Raw genomic sequence first — 24,162 nt, 5'->3', positions numbered from 1 at the left:
GCCGCCTTCCATGGGTACCTCCAGCCTTGCACTGTTCTAATTACAATTATAATCGCTCAGTCGATGTCAGTCAGATAGTAAAAGACAGCAGAGGAAATTTGTGCTTTTTACTACAAGTTTGCAACTTGTCTCACCAGGGGCACCATGGGCAATCTTTATTGGCCCCAGTGAGCCTTTTTCTCATTTCTCTTCATTCTCTGCCCCTGGAGGATGGTCACAGATGATCCTCACTGCACTGAGAGAAGCATTTACAGAACCAGTACTTCTTACCAGTGCTTGAGTGCTCTTGAACATGCTAGTTTTAGTGGAAAGAAAAAATTTTTAATGTTATGCTGCCTCCCGGTGGCTTTTTCGTTTATTTCTTAAAATCTGGCATTAGAACAGAAAATTAATTTGGGGCCGGGGCATAACTAACCAGGGCACTGCTGCCTTTTCTCTCACCCCAGTGCTGCTGGGGGGCATGTGGGGACAGGGGTCTGCAGGGGGTCACTGGTGGCCCCGGGAGGGACCCGGGAGGGAGGGAAGGGGGACAGACAGCCATAGGTGTCTCGGTGGCTTTGGCGGCGCCTGCTGCTGTTCTCGTCAGCCGTTAGCCCACACCCCAGAGAAGACGTGACCCATAGCACGGATGTATGGGAACACCGCAGTCCTCATGGGATCAAGCTAGCGGCCTATCTTTAACAGCAGGGCCCCCGCAGCCCTGGCCATGAGGAGCACCCCTGGTGCAGCCAGCGCCGGTGGGCAATGCGCCCAGCGAGCCCGATAGCGCCTGTCCCGCAGCCTGGGCTTGCTCCGGGGCTGTCCCGGGTCAGCTTGAGGGCATTCACTGCCCTCCTGCTCTCCCGCAGGTGCTAGTCCACGTGCTGTCAGCTCATCGACCTGCCCCTGTTGTTCAAGATCTGCTTTCAGATGGGGGCTGGCAAAGCTTCCATGAAATTCCTTCACAGCTTCCTCTCAAGGGTGCTCCGCAGCCCTTTGCTGCTCCACGGAAATCCGTGCTCAAAGCAAACCAGCCTGTACAGGGACCCCCGTGGCACAGCCTGGGCAAGCACTGGGTGTCCGTGGTGGGGGTCCCGGGTGGGGCTGGTCAGGGCCAGGGCAGCTGCAGGTGACCATCCCACGCGACCCAAGAGTCGTCATCTGCTGAATGTGTCTCAGCCCAACTTTGGGTACGACAGCAATTCAATCAGTCTACTACATTTGTGTATAGTTCATGCAAATGATATGCAAAATACCACCTTGCAAACAAACTGGTGGAAAAAATGAAGGCAGCAATGGGGAAGCGAGGTGGCATGGGTCCAAACTGGTGTGTATTAGGGACCTACAAATTGCAGTAGAGTTGTGAGAAGAAAGATGCTGAAAGTTTAAAACTTCAAGAATATTTGTTATTTCAAAAGAAGCAGAGAATTAAAATTGTAGGCATGGAATAAATGTAATGATTGATACATAAAGATGATAAGCTTATGCCACCCTTGCATTTCGCTAACGAAAAACAAAACAAACAGACCCACAAATGAGGTCATGTTTTATCTTTCTAGAATGTTGACCTTGAATGTAAGGAGCTTTTGTACTCCTGCACTTTTGTATCCTAACCCCTGAGCCTGAGTGCCCCAAAACATCTGCTGAATCTACATTAACAAACAAGGAAAAAGAACTATTTAGCAATAAAAAGCTAATAACTTTCTCAAACTTACTCGATCTTTTTCTTTAGAAATATATTGTACTGACAACAGCAGGCCTTAAATGTGCATGAGAGGATTATACTACAGTCTTCGATCAATTTGTTTAGGTCTTGTACTTTGGACTATATAATCATTAAAGCTGAAGTCGCAACCAGGTTATACTCAGTTATTTCTCATTTAGGTTACACAATATTTCTTTGCTGGACTGCCTTGCAAATACTTTTCTGCTTTGGAGAGGTCTGTCTCGCGGTGTGTTTTCCTAAAACAAATAGATACCAGGCTGTGCTTTGGAACAGAACTTCATTGATCTGGATGATTTTTTCACAGTAATGCAGTGAGAGTACATACATAGAATGCAATACGAGTGCAAGAGCGGTGAAGAGGTATTACTTATATGGGCTTACAACTTACACATGCTCATTAATTTCTTGTTTCCAAACCACAGCTTGAAAATTCAGTCTGATATAGCAATACTATTTTTAGCAGGACTGATTTGTTGAGGTAGCAGGTCAGTGTGTGAACTAGCTCATGCAAATCTTTCCATGGCTGTGCAATGTGTCCTATCAGACAGTCTTGGAGGGCACGGCTTCTGTTGCAGAGGATGCTAGCTCCAGGAAGGGCTGTGGTCTGCTTCTGTTTCCACTGCAGTTTTAGCCTTGTCTTCTAGTCTGTTTGCATTATTATTATTTTTCTTTCTTTTCTTATTTTCTGAAACAGTAGTAGCTAGCATCTGTGAAAATACAGAAGATATGAAGGGGAGCACACTGAATTATTCCTTTGTTGGTACGTTATATTCAGGGAGGGCAGCAAAACTAGTTGCTTCAGACTGATGCAACAGAAAACTGGCAGTTGGTGGGCAGCAGTGAAGGGTTCTGAGAAGTTGTGGAAGCTAGACGTTCGGGTCTGACACAAAAGGCAGTTGCTGCACAGAATTGGTCTGTATTTAAATGCATTTATTACTCTGTGGTATAGATATAACGGGTAGCTCGGATCTTTGTGTGCTTTATGCTCGTCTACATGCACCAGAAGTAACCTCCCCAAAACTGACACTGTATAAAAATGGTATTGTATTTGTATCTGGTCAGACTCGAAATGAGTTTCACATTCAAAGTGTCTCCCCAAGTACTTCCCAAGATTGCTCTTGCTGCCTCTTTTCAGCTCTCTGCCCTGCACCTGCTGAGGTAACACCAGTAGCATTCATGTGTTCATGTTTGGCACCCTGACCCCACACCTGAGAGGGGTCTTGTACCGTCTCAGCTGGTCTCCTCTCCTAGGAGGGCTCTGATAAAGTTGGCGTGATGTAGGTAATTCAGTGCTGAAGTCGATGCTTCAGAATTGCCCTGGGTAGATGGTGAATTCCATTCATTATTACCCTCACTGCTGTATATTAGGGTAGATTGCTGCAACAGTTCACTGGAGGACAAGAAGGCTGGCTGTGTGGGATGAGGAGATTGCAGTATCCAGAAGCTAAGCACTGAGTACATGCCTAAGCCAAAGGTGAATTCAGGGTAAGGACAGCACACAGAACCTATGTGCTCAAAGTTTACACCCATATTTGAGCTGTAGAAAGCTGTATGGCAGAAGGGGTGAAATATTCTGGAAGTGTGACAAAATGCTAAGAACAGCTCTGTGGTAGTCTGAGGTCTGGCCACGTCTTTCCCCAAGCTATTCGACAGTTCTGAAACAGTGAGAGCTGATCACACCAAGAAATCTGTCCTGAAAGCTCGTGTCTCTCCTGGAGTGGGACAGGGCTTTTTCCTCCCTGCCTTTTCCCTGTCAGTGCGTGCCTTCTTCCTCTGCTGCCTGAAATACAGCTCCTCGATCTGCGTTTTTCTTCTGAGCCTCAGAAGAGAGTCCCTGAGAAATGGGTGATCTGAGCTGGTAAAAAGAGGAAAGTAGGGTTTGTCCTAACTCTCCAGGAAGAAGCTAATACCATTTCTTTCCTCTTCAGTTGTGCTTGGGGGAGAGAGGAGGAAAAATCAGCTCAATGCAAAGGGAAGGCATTTTCTGTTCACGTCTGTTGGGTTATTTAACTAAAAAGCTGCTCTGCACACTCAGAGGAGCTCAGAAGGATAATGTGGGAGGAGCCTAAATTTTTTATCTTTAAAGCAGGACTCTTACACACTCCTTGTGTGTGAGAGCTTGTAACATTTCCTTAATGGAATTATTACCTATTTTATCTATTTCTCAATTCAGTCTGTGCAGAGGTGGTTACCTGTGGGAGATGGATAGAAATCTCTTCATCCAGAGAATAGCAGCAATTAAATCTAGTCTTTCAAATATTAGCTAGAAGCATATCTAGTTTTTTTTTTTTTTGCCACACCTGTTATTACACAACTGATTGATGTATGAGTACGCAATAAAGGGTGCACTCCTGCCAATGCAGTGTGTGTTTGTTTGAGAAATGAATGTGGATATATGTGGTTTTTGTCTGATGCTGTTTGGTATCTCTGTAAACCGGGATGTGTTTGAACAACTACATTATGATGATAAAGCTAATAGCTCCTGGATATTCAATACATCTCTTTGTCTTTGAGTGTCACTTTGCAGCAGCCCTTGGTTCACAAGACCCACCCAGTTCCTTTTTTTTTTTTTTTTTCCCCCAACTGCCTTTTTTCCTCTGAAGCCTTCCTGCTGGTTACTGTTCCAAACGCCAAAAAGAGGGTGACTGCAGTATATAAGCCTTGATGTTTAATCTGGAGTTAAAGTGCTGACTCTATGTGTTTTGAGTGCTTGAATGCCTTGCTAAAGAAATGTGTTTTCTCCCAGCATGGCAGAATAACCTCTGTGCAGAGTGATCAGATGAGAAATCACCTCCTGGGTGGGATCCAAACATAACATGGGATTAACTTTGCCCTATCTGTGTGTGCTGGCTTGTAGCTGTTAAGAGTCAGTGAGAGCACTTAATCTGATCAGTCCTGAAGAAAAGTTCACGTAGAACATGGGAGCTAAACTGCTGTGCTTCTGCCTCGCCTCTGCCCTTGTTGCATACTACATCTATACCCCCATTCCAGAGAACATTGAGGAGGGCTGGAAGGTGATGCTCGTAACCACTATGTTTCGGACCGTCAGGCATGCGGTGAGTTCAGTCCTCTCTTTGGTGCGGGATCAGGAGAGCACGCTGGCTTGGGGAGAGACAGGTACAGAGCAGAGGATGTTATCAGTGGCTCTGTGGGTAATAGATATATGGCAATACATGTGTAACACATATATAAGTTAGTATATAGGACAGTAGTATCTGAAATTGAGCATTGAACTTTGTGTAGCTGACTATAAAGAGACTTAGAAAAGGTTAACGGCACAGTCTTGGAAAAAAAGGACAATGAGATTAACTAGAGGTGTGATATATAATATGAATATGGATAGATAAATGCAAACAAGTGTATTTTGTGGTATGGTCCTTTGCAGCTGAAGCACTGCCCCTTGAACTTTGTGTGTCACAGAACCTGTATATCGAGCTCCCTCAGAAGTGTTTTGTTGGATGTCAGCAGACGGAAAGCTAGAGTACTTCTTGAATGCTGTTACCTTTGTGGTTTCTTAGAAATCTACTGGTAGCATGAGCCTAAAAATAAACAAAGCTATTAGAGGGGTGTTAAAGTTAGAGCATGAAGAAATTACACTTTTTTTTTTTTAAACTGATGTGAACTAACCATAATTTGGCTTTAAAAAAAAAAAAAAAAAGGTTTCTGGCTAAGCAGCACAGAACCATATGCTGCAGTCTGGAAAGGAAGTGGTAGTATACCCTGTCTGCAGTTACACGGTAATATTTACTGACAGTGTGGTCCTTATGTTATTCCATGCTATTTTTACATATTACATCCTTGGCTCCTGCTTCATTTCAGTCATGTTGTGCAGCTATTTCATACGTATTTAAATAATTTGCAAACCTCTACGTGAAGCACAAGTAAGTTCTGTAGTTCCCACCTCTGAAGTACATTGCATTCAGAGCTGTTTTGAATCCAGCCTGCACCTAACGTGCAGCCATGGCTGCAGCAGTGTGACCACACTAAAAACAAGGTCGAAGATGAAGGTTAGGGTGGAGCAGGGGTGCGCAGTGTTGCAGACATCTTTCTGGATGGCTGCAAACATTTGGAGGCTGCTTTTTTCTCCACCATAAAAATCTGTTGAAAGGAGGCTTTAAGGAGCCATGGGAGAGGTTTCTAGTTTTGCTTGACAGGTGCTCCTGAAATGCTTGCTTGCTGTGGACCCAAACTCTCGGGCTGTGCTTAAAAGTGCATGATGATGAGTCAAGCTGGGCAGTGGTTTTCAGTCATGTTCTGTCACCAACTCTTTCATTTCTGCATTTCTTCTCTGCTTCCCACTGGTAGTACAAGAATTCTTAATTGATTCCTAAGGGTGGGATTAATCAGGTGTTGGGAAAATGCTTGAAAGCTGTTTTCTGTTGTGAAAGAGTACAAAATCATATAACATCATTTTCAAATACAAAGCTGTTGGTTTCTGTAAGACTTTTGATATAGGGACAATCTGCTATTCACCTATTCATTTTTGTCAGAAGCAGCATTCATCTGTTAATTATGTCACTAATGAAATGTGCCAGTGGTGGGTATCCTTAATGCATCTTCAAAGGCTGATGCATGGCTGTGCACACACAGAAACAGCGTGCTCACTGGAAATGGTTCGCAGGCCCCTGCAGAGCACCTGGGCTGAGCGCTGTGTCTGTGGTGGCTGGGGTGTGCCAAGCAGGGTGGGCTTCCCCCCATCCCCAAGCTCGGCTGTGGGGAGAACAGTGGCGTGTGCGGAACAGCCGTGCACCTCGCTGAGGGAAGAGGGGCAGCTGCTAAGCATGTAAAGGCCCTCCTGGCAAGTAGCCCATGCTCGTACAACAGCACGTTCATGGAACTGAGCATTACCTCTGCCAGCTTTTGATATGCTGGCTTGCTTCTTCCCCTTCTAAATCTTCTTTTGGAAGTAGCCTGTGAAAAAAAAAAAAAAAAAAGTCTATAGATAGTTCATTTCTGTAGCAAAGCTTTGTGCCTGGTCATTTGGTCAAACCTGTAGCCTTCAGCACAGCAGGGCTAAGTGCTCAGGAAGGAGATGCAGGCTCTCTCAGTGTTGGAGAGTTTTGTGTTTTCACTTTAAAATGGAATTGGTGTCTTTCGTGGCTGTTGCATTAGCTGCCTGTTAAACCTAAGTCTGCTATCAGTAGCAGTGGTGTGGAGCAAGCATGTTTTATAACTGTGCTCAGATCTCAAGCAGAACCATAATCCTGTGGGGCTTTGACAAAGATAGCTTCCCTGGAGTTTTTAAGATGTCTGTAAAGCCTCCTAAATACATTCTGAATGGTCATCCGATTACAGGGCAACAATTTATAATCACTTAATTGTAGCTCTGGATTTGAAGAGACCACCTATTTTAGTCTAAATCCCTCAGTTTGGTTTGAGGAAGGGCTGCCACCATCAAAAACTCCTTCCCTGGAGGGTCTCCTGTTGAAACTCCCAAGGTGATATACAACAAAAGCTGTCAAATAGCAGATCTCAGTCCTCCTCCTCCTTGCTTTAAAAGGTACCTGAGAGCTGTCTAGATTCTGAGCCAAAGTGTGCAAGCTTCTCTGATTTTGGGCTTCCTGACCCAGACTCCCAGTGCTGTCAGAGGGTTCCATCATGTGGGGTCTTCACTCTCTGGAAGGTGTTCGCTCTCTACATCGGCACCGTTCTGTGGATGAACAGCTGATGTGCATAAAGCCTGCGCTGGTTCCAGGCCTCTTTTTGAAATCTGTGATTTCAAAATCAGCATTGCAGTGGGTACTGGAGTTCCCCAAAGGCAAGTCAGAGGCTCATGATTAGATTTTGCAGCTGGTTGACATGTGGAGGATTTCAGGCAGGTGTGGTTTCACTGGTACAACCAGCCTGTGTCACGCAGGACATTCCACTTGTACAAATCCTATTACAGAAGAGAGGCTGGTAATGTCTCAGTTTGCATATTTATGTTATAACAAATCAAGCCTGCTTGCTATGTAGGTGGGGAATAGCCTTTGAGAATAAACTGGCTGTTTTCTGTGGTGGTAACAAAATTCTTCACGTTTTCAGGCAGTACCGTATGCACATAATATAAAATGTATGCACTGTAGAAATTGCAAGACATCTTTCGTCATAGCTAAATGTTTCCCTAGCTGCAGCACTGCAAAATCCCCCAAAGCTTTCTCCATTATTTGTCTTGCTGCTCAGAAGCAGTGAAATCCTTATTTGAGTTCCGTACAGCCCATCTCACAAAAATTGCCTGGCTTCATACTCAGCTGTCAGAATGCTTCACCTGGAGGGGTGCCTCCACCTGAATTATTACCAGTTCAGATGAGTAAGACTTTAAAAGTAATGTTAGGCTCTCTGCCTGCCAAAGCACAACCTGTCTATAAATAAGTTTTTCGTGTGTGTTCTTTTTCTTTGCTGTCATGTAAGGACCTCAACATGAACAACAAAAATGAACTTGCTACCTGTGGTAGAAAGCAACTGTGAAAAATGCTTTCTAAGGCATAAGGAACAGGAAAAAAAACACTAAAGTGGTTGGTTTCCCTCTTACCCTGCAACATGCATTAACCTCGGATCTGTGACAATGAGAATTTTCAGATGAAAGCATGATTTCCTTTTGTCTTTCATTTCTGAGGGAATTTCTACCATCGTGTGGGAGTCTTGCACAAGCTCAGAGGAATTACGACAGAATTCACTTTGACCCGTATATTTAATTTTACAAGATGCTAATCCTAAGGGAAAATACTACAACTAAGACATACTTATGTAAACTGTGTAATCTCTATCGATAAAAAAGGTGCAGTTTTGGCATGTGTATGTATCTGTCTTCATTGAGCTTATAAAATGTAGAAAATTATGATTTTATGTATGTATATAACCATTTACAACAACCGTAATCAGGAAATAAGACCATATTCAATTCCAATTTATTACTATGGCTTGTATGGTATGAAAACAGTACTAAATCTTTGCTTTTGAAATAGGGAACATCTTATGAGGAAAGCAAAACATTCTGAATATTGTAAACTTATAGCACAAAACTGCAAATGCTGTTGTTTCCTCACAGAAAGCTAGTCAAAGTTATCAGTGCAATTATGGGATTGTTTATGCCTGTTCAAACAAATAATTTTTGACCTGAAACTTAGGTGAGTTCTCCTATTGTCACAGAACATCAGCCTTTCACTTTTCAGATGTTTAACTAGAATATGTACAAGAGCAGTGCATGTTAAACCAAAAGGTAATAATGTAAATTAGTATGAAAATTCTAATTTTGCTTGAAATGAGAAATCTGAGTTCTTAGTTCACTTTCAGATATTCAGATAGCAAATGGCTTTCAAGCAAATTTAAAATTGTATTCTTTAATACACTTTGTTTGTCTTAAATAAAACCCAACAACAACAAAAAACAACAAAAACCTCCTCCTTAATGTATTAGATAATATAATTCTCCCTAATATGATCTTTAAACAAAAATTTAAGCATCTTTCACAGTATAGAAAATGAAGCCTTTATTTTTTTTCATTGTGACATTATTCTTTTGTCTTTTTTTGTATTTCCAGGATACATTTCAAATATCTTATAAGCAATGTGAGAAGTAAGTTTCTTTAAAACACCATTTAATCTAATGAAAAAAAAAACAATTTTTTTATAAAATGAGATTTATGTATCTTCTAACTCTGGCCACATCTGTATTTGTAGCAATTCTCCCAAGGCAGCTGTGAGGAAACGTGGCACCTCCTTTGGTGTGCAACTGGTTTTGGAATGAGTAGCTGATCTGCATTTCTGGCACAGTTGTTAGCAAATGCCATTAGGAATGTTTTTGCTTAGATTCACTCTCATATACAAAGGATTGAGTACAATTAAAACCAACACAATTCTTGAGAAATGTTTTAAGTTCAGGCTATAAAATAGTCTGTGAATAAGAGGATTCTGAAATGTTTTAATCCATGTCAACTGTCATGATATTAGAGAAGCCAAAGGTGATAAATATGCTTTTGGAGCTTGCAGATTGCCTGCAGATTTCCTTGTTAGGGTTTGGGTTTTTTTTGTTTTGTTTTAATTTTATTTAGCATTTTAAAATAATTGTTATCTAATCTAGAATCATAGAATTTCATAAGAAATGTTTTGGAACATGACTTTCAAAGGAAGCTGCTGTAACAGTATTAAGGGTTGGCAGATCCCAACTCCCTGGATCACATCATTTTTCTTCTGTTAGGAAGTTTCTGTGAAGTCTGTTTGGAAAGCTTTCCCCGCCCTTCCCATAGCCGCTGCACACAGGCACTTTGACCCCCCTGCTTTTCCCACCTTGGAGGTGCCAAAGGTTCCAGCCCTGCCGTACAGCCAAGCTAGGGTCAAGAATCCTGGGAAAAAGAACCTTTCTAAAGGCACTAATCTTACGGATATTCTCAAGACTAGTGCATTTATTGGGCAAACAAGTACTGGTTAGCATCATCCTAATTTCCCCTCTTGGTGCAGGTTTCTCTGCTGGCCTGGTGGAATTTCTCTTCTGGTCAGAGACTTTGTGGGAATTCATGGTCTGCACTGACACAGGCTGCTCATTGAGCAGACCCTTGTATTGGGTCTGGGGAGACTTCAGTTGATTCTGCTTTCTTCCAGATCCTCTGTCATGTCCTTGTCCATCAAGGCTTCTAGTCAGCTCATCCCATTTCATACCTGGTGCCTTAACAATGACAAGCAGCCATGTCCCCCAAGCTGCCTTCCAGGCACTCCTGGAACTGAGTTTCACGTGGAAATAGCAGGAGAGAAGGGAGTTGAACAGCTTGGACTGGGCAGCATTGACAGTCTGAGACAGTAACTCCTCTGAGTCAGCAATGTTTGGCTTAGGGACTTCTGCAGCAACTTTATACACTTGTGCAACATTAAGTGGCTTTACGGAAATGTGACCTTGGAATGACTAAGACTGTGTTTAAAATACTGTTTTCTCTTCTCTTGGGCTTTAGGCTGAGGTTGCTGATCGGCTGGGTCTGATGCACTACATGGAAGTTCTGTCGCTGATCACAGTTGCTGAATATGTTGCACCGACCTCTGATGAGAACATCACCGTGACAGACACAGAGTTCAGCAACGTGGCCGTCCGTCTGTATCTGCCCAGGAAGTCAGCTGGTGGACTGAGGAGGGCAGTGATCTACTTTCATGGTGGAGGATGGTGTGTAGGGCAGGCGGGTAAGCTCTGTTGTTACTCAGGCTCTGGATGGAAGGTCTTGATGGCCCAATTGCAACAGAGAGGATTGGAGGCTGGTATTTCACCAGCTTAAATGCAGCAGCTTAGGAGAGGATGGTCATTGTCATGAGGAGGAGTATGAACCACTGGTTCAGTGGTCTACTTCTGTCATGGTATTTTACATGCAGATACTAGCATGGTTAGGGCGTATTAGTTGGGGAAAAGAGCAAAACTGAGTATCTTCAGGGAAAAAACAAACAAACAACAACAACAAACCTCCTCTCCATGTAAGGATAAAAAAAGAAATGGAAATCAAATGGGGATGCAGTGACTAAAGGTCTTTGGTTCCCAGTAGCTTGATTTCCAGGAGCTTCCCCATACCTCTTGCTCAAGGAAGGGCATGGGGTATTTATTGTCCCCTGAAATCTATTTTAGGGAGTTTTGACATATCAGAAGTCATCTATTACTTTATCTTTCATTCTCATGAATGTGCTTCTAGGAGGGCAAGCACGTTTCTTGTGCTTCAGTTACAATTGTGCTGTCAATATTCATCTCATGTTCGGTGTTCTTCCACATTAATTCCAACAGGGTTTTCTAAAATGTTTTAATTGTGTGCTATGCTTTAGCTATTATTATTTCGTGGGAATGTTTCATGATCCATCTCAAGCCCAGTCACGTTCTCCCCTAGAGCATATCCTCTGCTTTGCCTCTTTGCCGTAGTTCAGTGCTGTACATAAATGGACAAGTTATCATCATTGGCCATCACCCAAACTGGCATCAGAGCTATTGTAGATATGGCTGAAGTTTCCAACAACCAAGCCATAGCTCACTTAAGTTGTTGGGCTGCTTGTTTCTTGTGTTGTGTAGTGCTTGGAGATTTAAATAATGTATAGTATATTTTTTCCATGCTTAATCCTATTGGATAGCATTCAAGTGATGGCTGGATCTCTTCTCCAACTCGTGCTTTGAGATAAACCCACATGTCACAGTCACATTATGCTGCTGCAGAGTCACCTGGAAGTTTCTGCCAAGAGGAACATGCAGCTGTATATGTATTTGTTCTTAAATGCACTGCTGAGAGATATTTTAAGTGACTCATTTCATTTCAGGCATGAAATCCTATGACCTTCTGTCAAGGTGGACTTCAAACCAGTTAGATGCTGTGGTCGTATCAGTCGAGTAAGAGATTCTCCCTCTAGATTAAATGGGGGTTTGGAATAAGTTAATCTATTTCAATTTAATTTTGCAATGTATTTTATTTTGATCATGTGCTTTCCTTCTAGTTTTAAGTATTTGTAAACAAAAGCTGTCAAGGTTGAAGTGGTGAATTGTGATTGGTGGTTATTTTGGATATTGCTTTTTGATGTTGGGTGGGTAATAAATCCTGTCTCCAGGATAGACGGATAATTCCCATTGCTGTAGGCACAGACAAATAGCAAGCATTCACTAGCTAGGACAGATGCTAGCTGTTCTTTCTGTTTTTATTAACAGCAGGAAGTAACATCTGCAGTGTTTGATCTCCTTGCTCTTTTGTATAAACAGTAATACTAAAATCATCTGCTTGGTATTCACTAGTAACTTTTAAAATAGGATTTTAATTTTAGGTCATTCTCAAATAAATGATATCAGATAGCTTTTGTGTTGCTGGGCAAACCACCTGAGCAACATCTCTATTGATTACAGCTGTGTGCAAAGAGAATAATAGTGCAGGTAATTCAAGATACCTTTCTTGAATTGCTTTTGTTGCTGCAGATTTCCTGCTGCACTAGTAAATATGCTTGTCCTGCTAGATCCTGTTGTTGCTGTCATAATTACATTGTCTATTTAAGAAAAAGGGTTAACAAGCACTCCATTAACTTCTTAAAGCTGGTCTATGCTCCTACTCCAGTTTTGATAGGAAACAAATCATTCAGCTGAGGAATTATTCCTTCTCTAAACCCCAGCATATATCGATAACGTTTTTGGACAAAAAGTGAAGGGCTGTGGGACCGTGTTTCAAAGAAGGGGTGTGGAGAGAACAACAGCCATTGCTTTACTGAGGCGAAGTCTGTCTGGTGGACTGAGGAAGGTGCCCGCAGTTACTTTCTGGCACCCCTCGGTGCAGCGAGGCAGGAAGCAGGAGCGTGATGGTGCCCAGAGCAGGTCACGGCAAGCAGCCTGTCCCCAACCAAGGACCCTGCTCTGCTCTGCACCAGCATGGGCAGCTGTGGGCACCACAGGAGGAAAACTGTATTCCCCACTCCTTTACAGAAGCACTTCCCTGCCGAGTAGAAGATTTGGAGGCATCATAAGGCAGGTTGTCCCAGCCTCTCCGGTGCTGCTTGCTTTCCTTTTGTTGTTCAGATTCTGAAAGTTGTTCAGAAATTCAAATTCTGGTGTGAAGTGGTGCAGGAAAATGGTCCCTTCCCATTCAGCAGATTTGCTCCCGGTATGTATCACAGAACCATAGAATCATTCAGGTTGGAAAAGACCTCTAAGATCATCTAGTCCAACCTTTAACCTAGTACAGACAAGTCCACCACTAAACCGTGCTACTGAGTTCTACATCCACACACACGTTTCTTGAAGACTTCCAGGGATGGCGACTCAACCACTTCCCTGGGCAGCCTATTCCAATGCTGCACAATCCTTTCAGTAAAGAAATTTCTCCTAATATCCAACCTAAACCTCCCCTGGTTAAACTTGAGGCCATTTCCTCTCATCTTACCACTTGGTGCGTGGGAGAAGAGCCCAATCCCCAACTCTCTGCAACCTCCTGTCAGGTAATTGTAAAGTACGGTAAGGTCTCTCCTGAGCCTTCTTTTCTCCAAAATAAACAACCCCAGCTCCCTCAGCCTCCCTTGTAAGACTTGTTCTCTAGACCCTTCACCAACTTTATTGCCTTTCTCTGAACACAGCACTCGAGGTACAGCCTCACCAGAGCTGAGTACAGGGGTACAATTGCTTCCCTAGTCCCACTGACCACACTATTTCTGACACAAGCCAGGATGCTCTTGGCCTTCTTGGTCACCTGAGGACACTGCTGGCTCAGGTTTAGCCAGCTGTTGACCAATACCCCCAGATTCCCTTCTGCTGGGCAGATTTCTAGTAACTCTTCAGGCACTTTCCAGCCACTCTTCCCCCAGCCTGTGGCACTGCATCGGGTTGTTGTGCCCCAAGTGCTTTGTTGAACTTCATACAGTTGGCCTTGGCCAACTGTATCATTTTGCATTAGAGTGACTAGAGTAAATTTTACTGATTTTTTTCCCCTTTATTGCTTTCCTGAGCAAAAACAGCTGCAGGAAAACACTAGAGTTGCTTACTTTTCACAGGCCAGCAGAATTTACTGAGTTTTAATAAGTTACACCTCTATGATTCCACTTACATGTACATTTTTTTATTACAGTGCTGGGCCACAGCCCTCTAGGAAGATGTCAGGCTGCATACACGCAGAGAACAAAGCAGCACTCTCCACCCCATGCAGTGTAGGGTTTGAGCAGTAAGAAATGGTCAGAGTTGGAATGCTAAAATGAAATAATAAGAGAGTACTTGTCAAGAAGAAATGGAAAAGCTCTACATACCAGTTGCCTAACTTTTGCCAATTCCTTAGAAAAGCAAAGGAGTTTTTTTAGAAGGGTTTTTCAGGAAGATATCCATTTTGTGCGTGTTTATGGGGAGATCCCCATCAGAACTGGAAAAACAAAGCAAACCAAAAAACAAAACATACTTGGCTCATGAAGGCTGATACTATGAACTAGCTGAAGATGAGTTGACTTTACAACACAAAACACAGTGATATAAAAAAATGAAAAGATGCATAGAAAGGTACAACATACTCAAAGTGATGTTCTGGGAAACTGATCATCACAGAAGTGTTTTTGATGGTGCACAGCAGGGCTGCAATAAAAGGAGATTGCAACAGTGAGACTATAAAATGATTAGAATCTGTAGAGTATTTTTGCTGTTTGGGTTGGAAAAGAATGGAGATGGCTGTATGGGAGGAATCTGCTTGATGCAGACATCTTTATGTAAGACCCTGAAGCAGGTCCAAATCCAACATTGTTGATGTTATTGAATGATACTGAAAGTTATTGGATGTTCTTGCTGTGTGGGGAGGTCCTGGGGAATATTTGTTAGAAGGAGAAGAGTTTTTAGACTTAGAGGTCTGCTTAGATATTTAGCGAAGCGTAAGGAGAAAAAGGCAGATTGTTGTTATTTTTATTAGATGCAGCATTTTTAGGAGTAAACTGTAGGATAAAAATATCCTAGATATTTTTAGAGAGAAAACACAACTCCCTCCACAAATCCATGTGGGTATTTCATGGAAATCAATAACAACATAAAATGCTTTCCCCAAGTATCTCCAGTATTCACAGAAGCAAAATGGTTTGGGTTGGAAGGGACCTAAAAGATCATTTAATTCCAGCCCCGCCATGGGCAGGGACACCTCCCACCAGACCACGCTTCTCCAAGCCCCATCCAGCCTGGCCTTGAGCCCCTCAATGAATGGGGCATCCACAGCTTCTCTGGGCAACATGTTCCAGTGCCTCACCACCCTTGTAGTAAAGAATTTCCTCCTAATACCTAATCTAAATCTACCCTCTTTTAGTTTAAAACCATTATCCCTTGTCCTAACACAATACTCCCTGATAAAGGAGTCCCTCTCCATCTTTCTTGTAGTCTCCCCTAAGGTATTGGAAGACTGCTATTGAATAACCCATTTCTGCTTGTCTCAACAGTTACAGGTTGGCACCTAAATACCATTTTCCAGTTCAATTTGAAGATGTGTATTCAGCGACAAAGTTCTTCCTCCAAAGCAGTGTGCTCTCCCAGTATGGGGTAGACCCAAACAGGGTCTGTGTTGCAGGAGACAGTGCAGGTGGCAACTTAGCTGCAGCTGTGGCACAAAAGGTAAATGTCTTGTTTTCTAGCTCAAAACTTTTTTTTTTTTTAATTTCATGACTAGTTAGAAAAGGCAGAAAACAAAACAAAACAAACGAACAAAAAAAAAAAAACAACACACCAACCAACTCTGCTTATAACAAGTGGACCTCCCAGATATCTTTCACGGTTGGTGTAAATGGGTTGCCATGCAACAGGCAGAACTATAAGGTTTCTGAGTTACCAATTAGACAAAGTTACTTTATTCATTTAATGGCATCAAACCATCCTTAAGTAAATTTTAACTGGCTTAGGTTTATTGTTCGGACAGGGAATTTGAGAAATTTGACTCATAGAGCTAAATAATAGCAGGGGTGAAAAAAGACAATGTTAGTGTCATTTGATCACAAGCAGTTTCAGTGCCTTTTGCACTTCTTATTCAAGTTTATATAAGTCAGTATGATATTGTTATTCTTGAAGTTGTTCAGATTGTAATGAATCTTGCCTGGAGAGCTTATGAACTGTGTGAAATGGTTAAATGAGCTTTAGAAATCTGCAACTTTTAAGCTATAGGAATAGGAATTTTCTATATTTACAGAAAATTTAGAAAAAGTGTGTTACTACTTAGGAAAATATCAATACTTCAGAAAGTCTCAATGCTTCAAAAATAATGTTAAACACTGTCCTTCAGTATAAGAAATGAGATGAAATTATATTTAATGTTTGAGAATTTTTAATACAACATTCTGTTTTAGGTGAGCTGCCTATGAATTTAGAATTTCCTTTAATTTATCATGTTTTAACTGGCAATCTTATTTTTCTTACCTTGTAAAATGTGTGCCTTAATTCTCTACTTTGAAGGTCTTATGTCAGTGACAGAATCAACTCTTTTTAACTGACTTTGTGTAATTATTATTATATTCTTTTTACAGCTGCTAGAGGACTCTGAAGTCACAACTAGACTTAGAGCACAAGTTTTGCTTTATCCTGCTCTTCAAACCCTTGACCTGAATTTGCCATCTTACCAACAAAATGAAAACGGCCTGATTTTACCCAAATCACTTATGGTCAGGTTCTGGAGTGAATATTTTACTTCTGATTCATCTCTCAGGGAAGCAATGGCCTCTAACAGGCATGTCCCAGCTGAATCAGGCCATTTGTTTCAGTTTGTAAACTGGAGTAATTTGCTACCAGAAGAGATGAAAAAAGATTACGTTTACACCAGTCCTGTTTTTGGAAGCTCCAAGATTGCAAAAAAGTACCCCGGGTTTCTGGATCCGAGAGCGGCCCCACTGCTGGCCGAAGACACCAGGTTACATGGGCTGCCCCCTACCTACGTCCTCACATGCGAGTACGATGTCTTACGGGACGACGGAGTTATGTATGTCAGTCGCCTCAGGGCAGCAGGAGTTCGAGTCACACATGATCATGCCAAGGATGCTTTCCATGGGGCTCTGATGTTTGTATCAAGTCCAACTAGTTTACCTGTAGGGAACAGGTTGAGAAAAAGATACACTGAGTGGTTAAATGAAAATCTGTAACTTGAGAAGGGTGTTTGAGTATGCCTGGCTCATCACGGGTGAAATTGAGATGTGTAGGAAAATGAAGACGATGTGAGTTTTGGGGTGTGATTGCCATATTCATTTTGTTGCCCTGCAGTGTCTGCATTACAGCATTTTTCATCATCTCCGGCAGGAAAATTAGTTTGATTCATCCTACGTGTTCTTTCAGTGTTTTCTTCTGAGCTTAGAACGAAGTGACTGCCCTAGGATTTCTCTCCTGGCCAAGGCCAAAAGGGTTGTTGTGCCTGACCCTGTCTCTGCACAGCTGCCTGGGCTTGAGGAACCCCTGGCTGAGCTCCACTGCTTACACTGCAGGCTCGGCTGGTGCGGAGTGTAGGACTTGAGGTTGGTTTTCTCATTTCTTCCTATTGCAATGTCGTGGCAATAGGCTTGTGCAAATGTGCAGTGTAAACCTTTGCACACAAAAGGCGATCAGAGGCCACTTGTTTCCTGTCCCCTTATCCATGGGGCATGCTGGCGAGGACCCTGTGCTGCTGTCGGCAGGTGGTGCAAGCAGAGGTGCAGAGACCAGATCTCATGAAATAAAAGGCAACTGCTTGTGAAACCCTGTCCACTGCACATGTCTGGTGTTTGTGCTGTTGTCTCTGCAGCACAGCTCAAGTTAAGCGCTAGAAAACTGAAGGGGATAGCTGTGATAGAGTGCAAATGTTAAAAATGTGCATCAGTCTTACTCAGTAATTACCTTCATTAAGCTCTGTACTAGAAGGAAATAGTGTAACAGAACAGCACTGGATGCCCATCAGATAAAGAAAGACTGCAAAGATCCTAGCCTTAAAGTAACACTGCTGTGTAATTATGTTCTACTTACTAAACACGGATAATTAGAACACATAATACTTAAAGCTGTTTAGTAACTTTTGCATATGAATTTTCAAAAATGAAATTAACTTAGCAGTAATGTAGGCTTGAAGAAATACAATTTAGTTCTGTCTTGAACAAATATCCTCAACAGAAATGTGTTCTGTATTAAACATAAGTACAAAAAGTTGCGAATGATGAGTGCACATATTGATTAGCTATTGATTTTAGGTTGATTGCAAGATACCAAAAAATACTTCTAGCATCCCGTTTCGTCTTTTGTGTAAAAGATATTGAATCTGCAAGAATACTGTGTTGTTGTTTGTTTGTTTGTTTCCAACTGCGTATGCAGCCTGTTTAGATGGAATTGTCAGATTGCTGTATTTTTTTCATCTTTATTATGTTGAATATAAAAATTAAACTTTTCTGATTGCAATGTACTTCTTGTCACTCATGTATTCCTTTTATTGGAAAAGAATAACAAACTTCCTTTAGTATACACAGTAAGGTAGAGTATTTCCAGCACTGCAAATGTCAGTACGATTAAACAAGTTGGCTTTTATTCAGTTAGGTGATCCTTTCTCTGAGTCTTGCTGTTTATTCTTACTGTTTTATTCTTTCTTCCATATAAGCAGCAAAAAAAGACTGGCTTAAGAGATCATTTACAGAGGGAAGTTACTTCCTTTGAGTCAGAGGGGGATGTGCCCAAGCCCAGGGTGTGGATTCAGGCATCCGTCCCCACCTTACGGTGCTGTTGCTGCATTTTGGCTGTGTTTTCCTTTTCCATGGGCACCGCTGTGCTGGGCCCCTGGAGCCCTGTGCTGCATGGGGGGATTCCGAGCGAGGGTCTGGGTGCCCGAGGCCTGCTGCCCGCATCCCGAGCCTTGTGGTGCGGCTCTGGCGCAGGGCGGCCTGTTGGGAGCTGCCGGAGGAGCTGCGGCTGCGGAGCCTTGCCTCCGCTCAGTTTCTTTGGGCAGTGCTCACGAGAGAAGAGACGTAGGGAAGCGATCAGCAGGGGAGGCAGGTTGGCTATCAGCAGGTGGTTATCAGTGAAAAGGGAACGTGGAGAGGCAGTGGAGAAGGGGGAGTTGTCCCTTAATGCAGCGTGGTTAAACGTGGGGAGTGCGAATGTGCAGGCATCAAGGAGATAAAGCAGTAAAGGTGTTGGCAAGGAGATGAGTGAGACACCTCTAGAAATGATCGTTCTTACCTTTGGGAAGGCTTTGTGCCTGCAAGGTAGGAGAAAAACTTGTTCTAAACAAGAGAGCTAGCAGTGTTACCAAACTTGCCGTGGATGCTTTGGCTGGAATGTGCTGGGAGCAAGGAGAGAGCGAGGCTCCCCTTTAAGGGCTAAGGGCTGACCATGGTACTGGGATGGCCTGGTCTAGTTCCCACTAACAGTGGCGAGCCTCGTGCTGGCTGCAATGCCAGCAGAGGACAGAGCGCGCACCACGGCTGTGCGGCACCCTGCGGACAGGGAGCTGCCCCGGCCACATATCCCAGCTGCTGCACACTGCTCTGGACACAGCTACTTTGGCAGCAGCAAAAACTGCTGCAGAGACACATTTTAATCCAGGTATGCCGTATTGGCAAGCCTACTGGAAGCCGATGTGAGTACAGAGGCCGATATGGTTAGCCCCTGTAACTAACAGCTTTGTGAAGTCTGTGGCCTCAGGATAATCGGGACTAGGGAACTGTGCTCAGAAACAGAATGAATCTATACAGTGTTCATAGATGCATTAAACTGGGACAAACATGGAAAAACAGTGATATTAAGACTAAAACAGTGATATTAAGCATATTTTCTCTGTTTAACAATTTTTTGAAATGTATTTTTCTTTGAGATTATTTTTCTTTCCTGTACTTTTTTTATGCTCATAACACTGAGGAATAAAGCTATGAAAAATGAATACCCCCCCGTGCAACAAATCCGGTGTATTCACAGCCAGAAGGGCGGAGCTGTTTGTAGTCAAAGGCAGTGGCTTTTGTATTCCTGGTCCTGAAACTGGTGGTCACACACATATGAAGAGTGTTCATCTTCCCTGAAAATTGCTTTAGCATGGAGCAGTTGCGCGTGACTCTATTTGCAAACGCACCCGAGTTCGCCTGTTTGCGCATGCAAATCCTGGGCAGCAGCAAGTGTATGTACATTTCTGGAAGTTTGTCTTTATTGTTCTGTTACTATTTCTTTGGAGTTGTGCTGCCACATAGAAGAAGAAACACTTCATTCAGACTTTTCAGTGCAGCAGCAGTTGCCTGAACGTGCAAAATATTTAGAAGCTGGTAAGTGAGAAGGAAATACTATTTATCAACCACTCGGGAAATTTTAAAGCAGTTTTTTAATGCTTAAGTATTAGCTGACTTACTGGACTTGTCTTCAGTGAAAAACTAGAATACATTTTTCTATCCCAGATACTAATCAGGTTAGTAGTTGCTAACCTCAAAACTACTACCAAAGAAAAGGAGACAACAAGAAAGAAGAAGGTAGAATTTTAATTAGCCAAATCATGTTTCTCTCCCAATTGAAAATAATCATAGTGATATTCAGGCTCTTTCACTGTGTTTATCAAGATCTTGCATTTAACTTTTCTGGGATTTCCTTTTTTTTTTTTTTTTTTTGGATTTATTCACAAGACCTTCCATTACATGCAGTTGTCATTTATGCTTCATCAAAAAGAAATAGTTATGTGTATGATACGTATAGGTGATATGTTATACATATGTACCATATGGTACAGAGGAGGGGAAAGGTTCCAGTTTCAATCTCCCGTGCAGCAGCTGAGGGCAGCAGGTGCCCCTTCCTCCCCTTCATGGACAGGGGTCAGCAAGAAGGGCTTTGTGGCTTGGAGGGAGCCAAAGAAAGCTGTGTTAGACTTTTCGAGGCATACTTTGTTAATAAAGATCTATTCCTTCAGAGAACAAAATCTAATTGAATAATTGAGGCAATTTCATGTCTTTCCTCATTTTCACACCCTGGATATAATTAGTACAATTCCAAATAACAGATGGCAAAGTGCTAAGGGGGGCTGTTGCTTACGAGATGTGCATTATGGAAGCACTTTATGCAAATAACATTCTACACACAATCATAACACTGCGGGTTTGCTCATGTGTTCCTGTCGTAAAAGCAGAATTGCATCTAGATCATCCACAGGAGTGGGTTCATTTGGGTTTTATCTGCTTATTGCACTTGCTGCGTGTCTGCCCGCAGCAATTGTAGAGCAGGTCCGTGCCCGCCGTCCCCGGGGTGCTGTCTGGGGCTGGCAGCTGCAGGAGCCTGCCGTTGGGCTCGCTGCTGGGGTCAGCCTGGTGTGCTCGGCCCTCCCTTGCCCTTAGCACAAGCACGCTGTCAACCACCTGTGCTCCGTGCCTCCCTCAGGCGTTAGCGGCTTGCTGCTGCTTCCTAGGCCTGGCACCTGCCTGCACTCCAGCATTGTGACCCAGCTGCTTTCACGAGCCGGAGAGCACTTGTCCATTGTGTCTTCAAGCCAATGGTGAAAAAAAATGTAACTTCTGGTTCACAGAAATGGCTTCAGAAGGCTCCTGTAGTATAATGCTCCCTGTGCTTGGGTTAATTAGTCACCTATCAAATATACTACACTATGAAAATGGTTACAGGGTTTGGCCAACACTGCAGCAGGCTAGCTCTCCTGCTGTAACTCCTGGTGTTTTTACACCTGAACATGCAGCCAGATACAGCAGCTCACCTCTTTGAACAGTGTCTTTAGCAAAGCCTCAGCGCTGCAGGAGGGGGCTGGCACAGCTCAGGCACCGGCTCTGCAGGTCCGCGGGTGCTGTGGCGCTGGGGCTGGCCTTCAGCAGAGCCTGAGGCCTGGAGGCTTTCCAGCAGAGAGCTGGAAATGCACCTCTGAGTTATGTGCTAAGGGTCAGACTTGGGGACTGAAGCAGAGGAGAAACAAGTCACATTTGTCCTGAGGCACAGGTAAACCCAGTGCTTCTGGGCTAATGCAAATAGGTCACAAACAAACAGAAGTAAAGACCTTATCCTACCTGTTCTTTGCACGCAGGTAGGAGCAGTACTAGGCTGCTACACTTTACAGGCTCTGCCCAGTGCTGTGTGGGCTGGTGTGCAGCAGCAACACACGTTGCTGGTCCATACGCACTGCTCTTGTTATCACAAAGCCCTCTTCTGTGGCTTCCTAGTAGCCAGAGCAAGGTATAAATTTATTGCCCCCAGTATTAATTTATAACCTGAAAGAAAATTCCCTGCTCTGTTTTCCTCCCTGGGACAAATCCTGAGCGGGGATGAGCATCTCCTGTTTAAAAGCCTTTGCAGGAGAAGCATCACATTTCACTCAAGGTCAGCCTTAATGACGCATTCCAGTGAGTCAAATGCAAATTCATCATAATAAACCATTAAATATGCATGGCTTGTTTGATAGGCCTCAGTCTTAATATAAACCAGCTAACGGGTATTTAATGACAACAAATGTGCCTGACTTCCTTCTTTAAGGCCTCCAGGATGCTAAAGAATCCAATGAATTTAAAGCATAGCATTAACTTATAGCCCGAGTCTGCCCTCATCTCCGATTAAATGCCCGTCAGTTTTTGAAGACTTGCTTCAGAGTGACTGGGAGCTGTAGGATTAAATCTCTGGAAGCAACATTTCAACAGCTTGCCTGAGAAACACCATGTACATCTGTAATAAACAGGGGTGGATTGCTTTTTGACTTGGTGATGATTGCTGCGGGTTGTTTCTCAGTGAGAAGGTTTGTACCAAGGACACTCTCTGGGTGACCAGCTGTAAGAGGCTCTGGGAATGAGGGCTCCTAGCTGAGGGACGTGTGTCCCTCATGCCAGGTCAGCGGGTTTTGTGTCCAGGCCTGGGCCCACTGCTGCCAGCTTCCCGCGGGACACTGTGGTGCGCACTTGCCGGGCTGCAAGAGCGCTTTGGGATTGCTTGTGCTTGCTCCTTGTACCTCTAGGCTGGTCTCAACCCAAATGATCCTCTCCTCTCTTCCAGGCCTGGATCTCTTCTAGAAGGTTAGAGCAGTTACTTACTGGTTGCCTGAGTATTTAGAGGTACCAGACTTGTGGCAACGTTGTGAAATTAAAGTCTCTTTATTACCCATGTTGGAAACCTTATCAAAGAAGCACAGGTCTGTCTGGGTGCCGTAGAAGCACACCACGTGCACATCTGGTATTCCGGCCACGTGATGCTATTTTCACTGTAAACACTTTCATTGAATACTTTGTTCAGTTGTTTCATGCAAAGGTTTTTTAGCAGAATAAGAACATACCACAACTTGCTGTGGAATGCTGGATGAAAATGCTTATCATAGAATTTGTTCTCAATATTCTGAAGAGCTCTAAATCTGTTGTGACCAAGGTGTCAGTAGAGGTGGAGACAGAGCTAGAAGGGAAAAGTTAAGATGTACTACTGTATAAAACCCAGGTGTTTTTCTTTAGCACTATGCTTAATATAATTAAAACACCTGAGTTGGATTGCTAGCTGTAGAACCCCACTGAGCTGTTGCACCTGTTGTGCTGATCTCAAAAGGCAGAAGCCCTGCCTGTTCTGCTGCTCTCTGGGATGCTGAAGTTGATCAGGAGGCTAGACACTGGGATTTCCCCTCCTGAAGCCTTGGCGAGGCTCCCGGCATGTTGCAAGCAGCCATGCGTCCACCATGTGCCCCGAGAAGCAGGCGCTCGCCTTGCCTTTGCTGGGAACTCTGGCACACTCTGGCTTGCAGGAGGCCGGCCTGCTGGAGCAAGGCCTGGGGACCTCAGCTCCTGACCCCTGGTCTGGGATGAGCCCCTGCGCTTGGCCCAAGCCAGGACTGTGTCGGCCAAAATCACGTTAGTGGCTTGGGCCTCCCACAGGTGCTCCTGGTGCTGCACAGCCCCGCTGGTATCTCTGCCTCAGCCTTGCCAAGACGCGGGCGGCTCCGAGGGGGCCTGTGAGGAGGAAATGCGTGGCTGTTCCTCTCAGCTCCGTGCAAATTTGCAGCGTCTTCCTCCTGCTGAAGCTGCCCCTGGGCGCTGCTTAGCCAAACAAATTGCTCCTTCGCTGTGACTCATTAATGACTGAATCATATGCAAATGAGGTTAAAG

At 43.6% G+C, this 24,162-nt stretch overlaps 1 protein-coding gene across 1 annotated transcript; it reads left to right on the top strand.

Moving 5' to 3' along the window:
• Window positions 1-4,330: 4,330 nt before the first annotated feature.
• Window positions 4,331-18,527, top strand: LOC118258047 (arylacetamide deacetylase). Its single transcript, XM_035566554.2, has 5 exons — window positions 4,331-4,761; window positions 10,626-10,848; window positions 11,956-12,025; window positions 15,565-15,736; window positions 16,639-18,527. Exons 1-5 carry the CDS (start codon window positions 4,624-4,626, stop codon window positions 17,245-17,247), a joined length of 1,212 nt encoding a protein of 403 aa, XP_035422447.1. The 5' UTR covers window positions 4,331-4,623; the 3' UTR covers window positions 17,248-18,527.
• Window positions 18,528-24,162: the final 5,635 nt, after the last annotated feature.

This window comes from Cygnus atratus, chromosome 9, assembly GCF_013377495.2.
Source record: "Cygnus atratus isolate AKBS03 ecotype Queensland, Australia chromosome 9, CAtr_DNAZoo_HiC_assembly, whole genome shotgun sequence".
Lineage (NCBI taxonomy): Eukaryota > Metazoa > Chordata > Aves > Anseriformes > Anatidae > Cygnus > Cygnus atratus.
The sequence above is the reverse complement of the archived record's forward strand: the minus strand, read 5'-3'. Positions and strand labels throughout refer to the sequence as shown.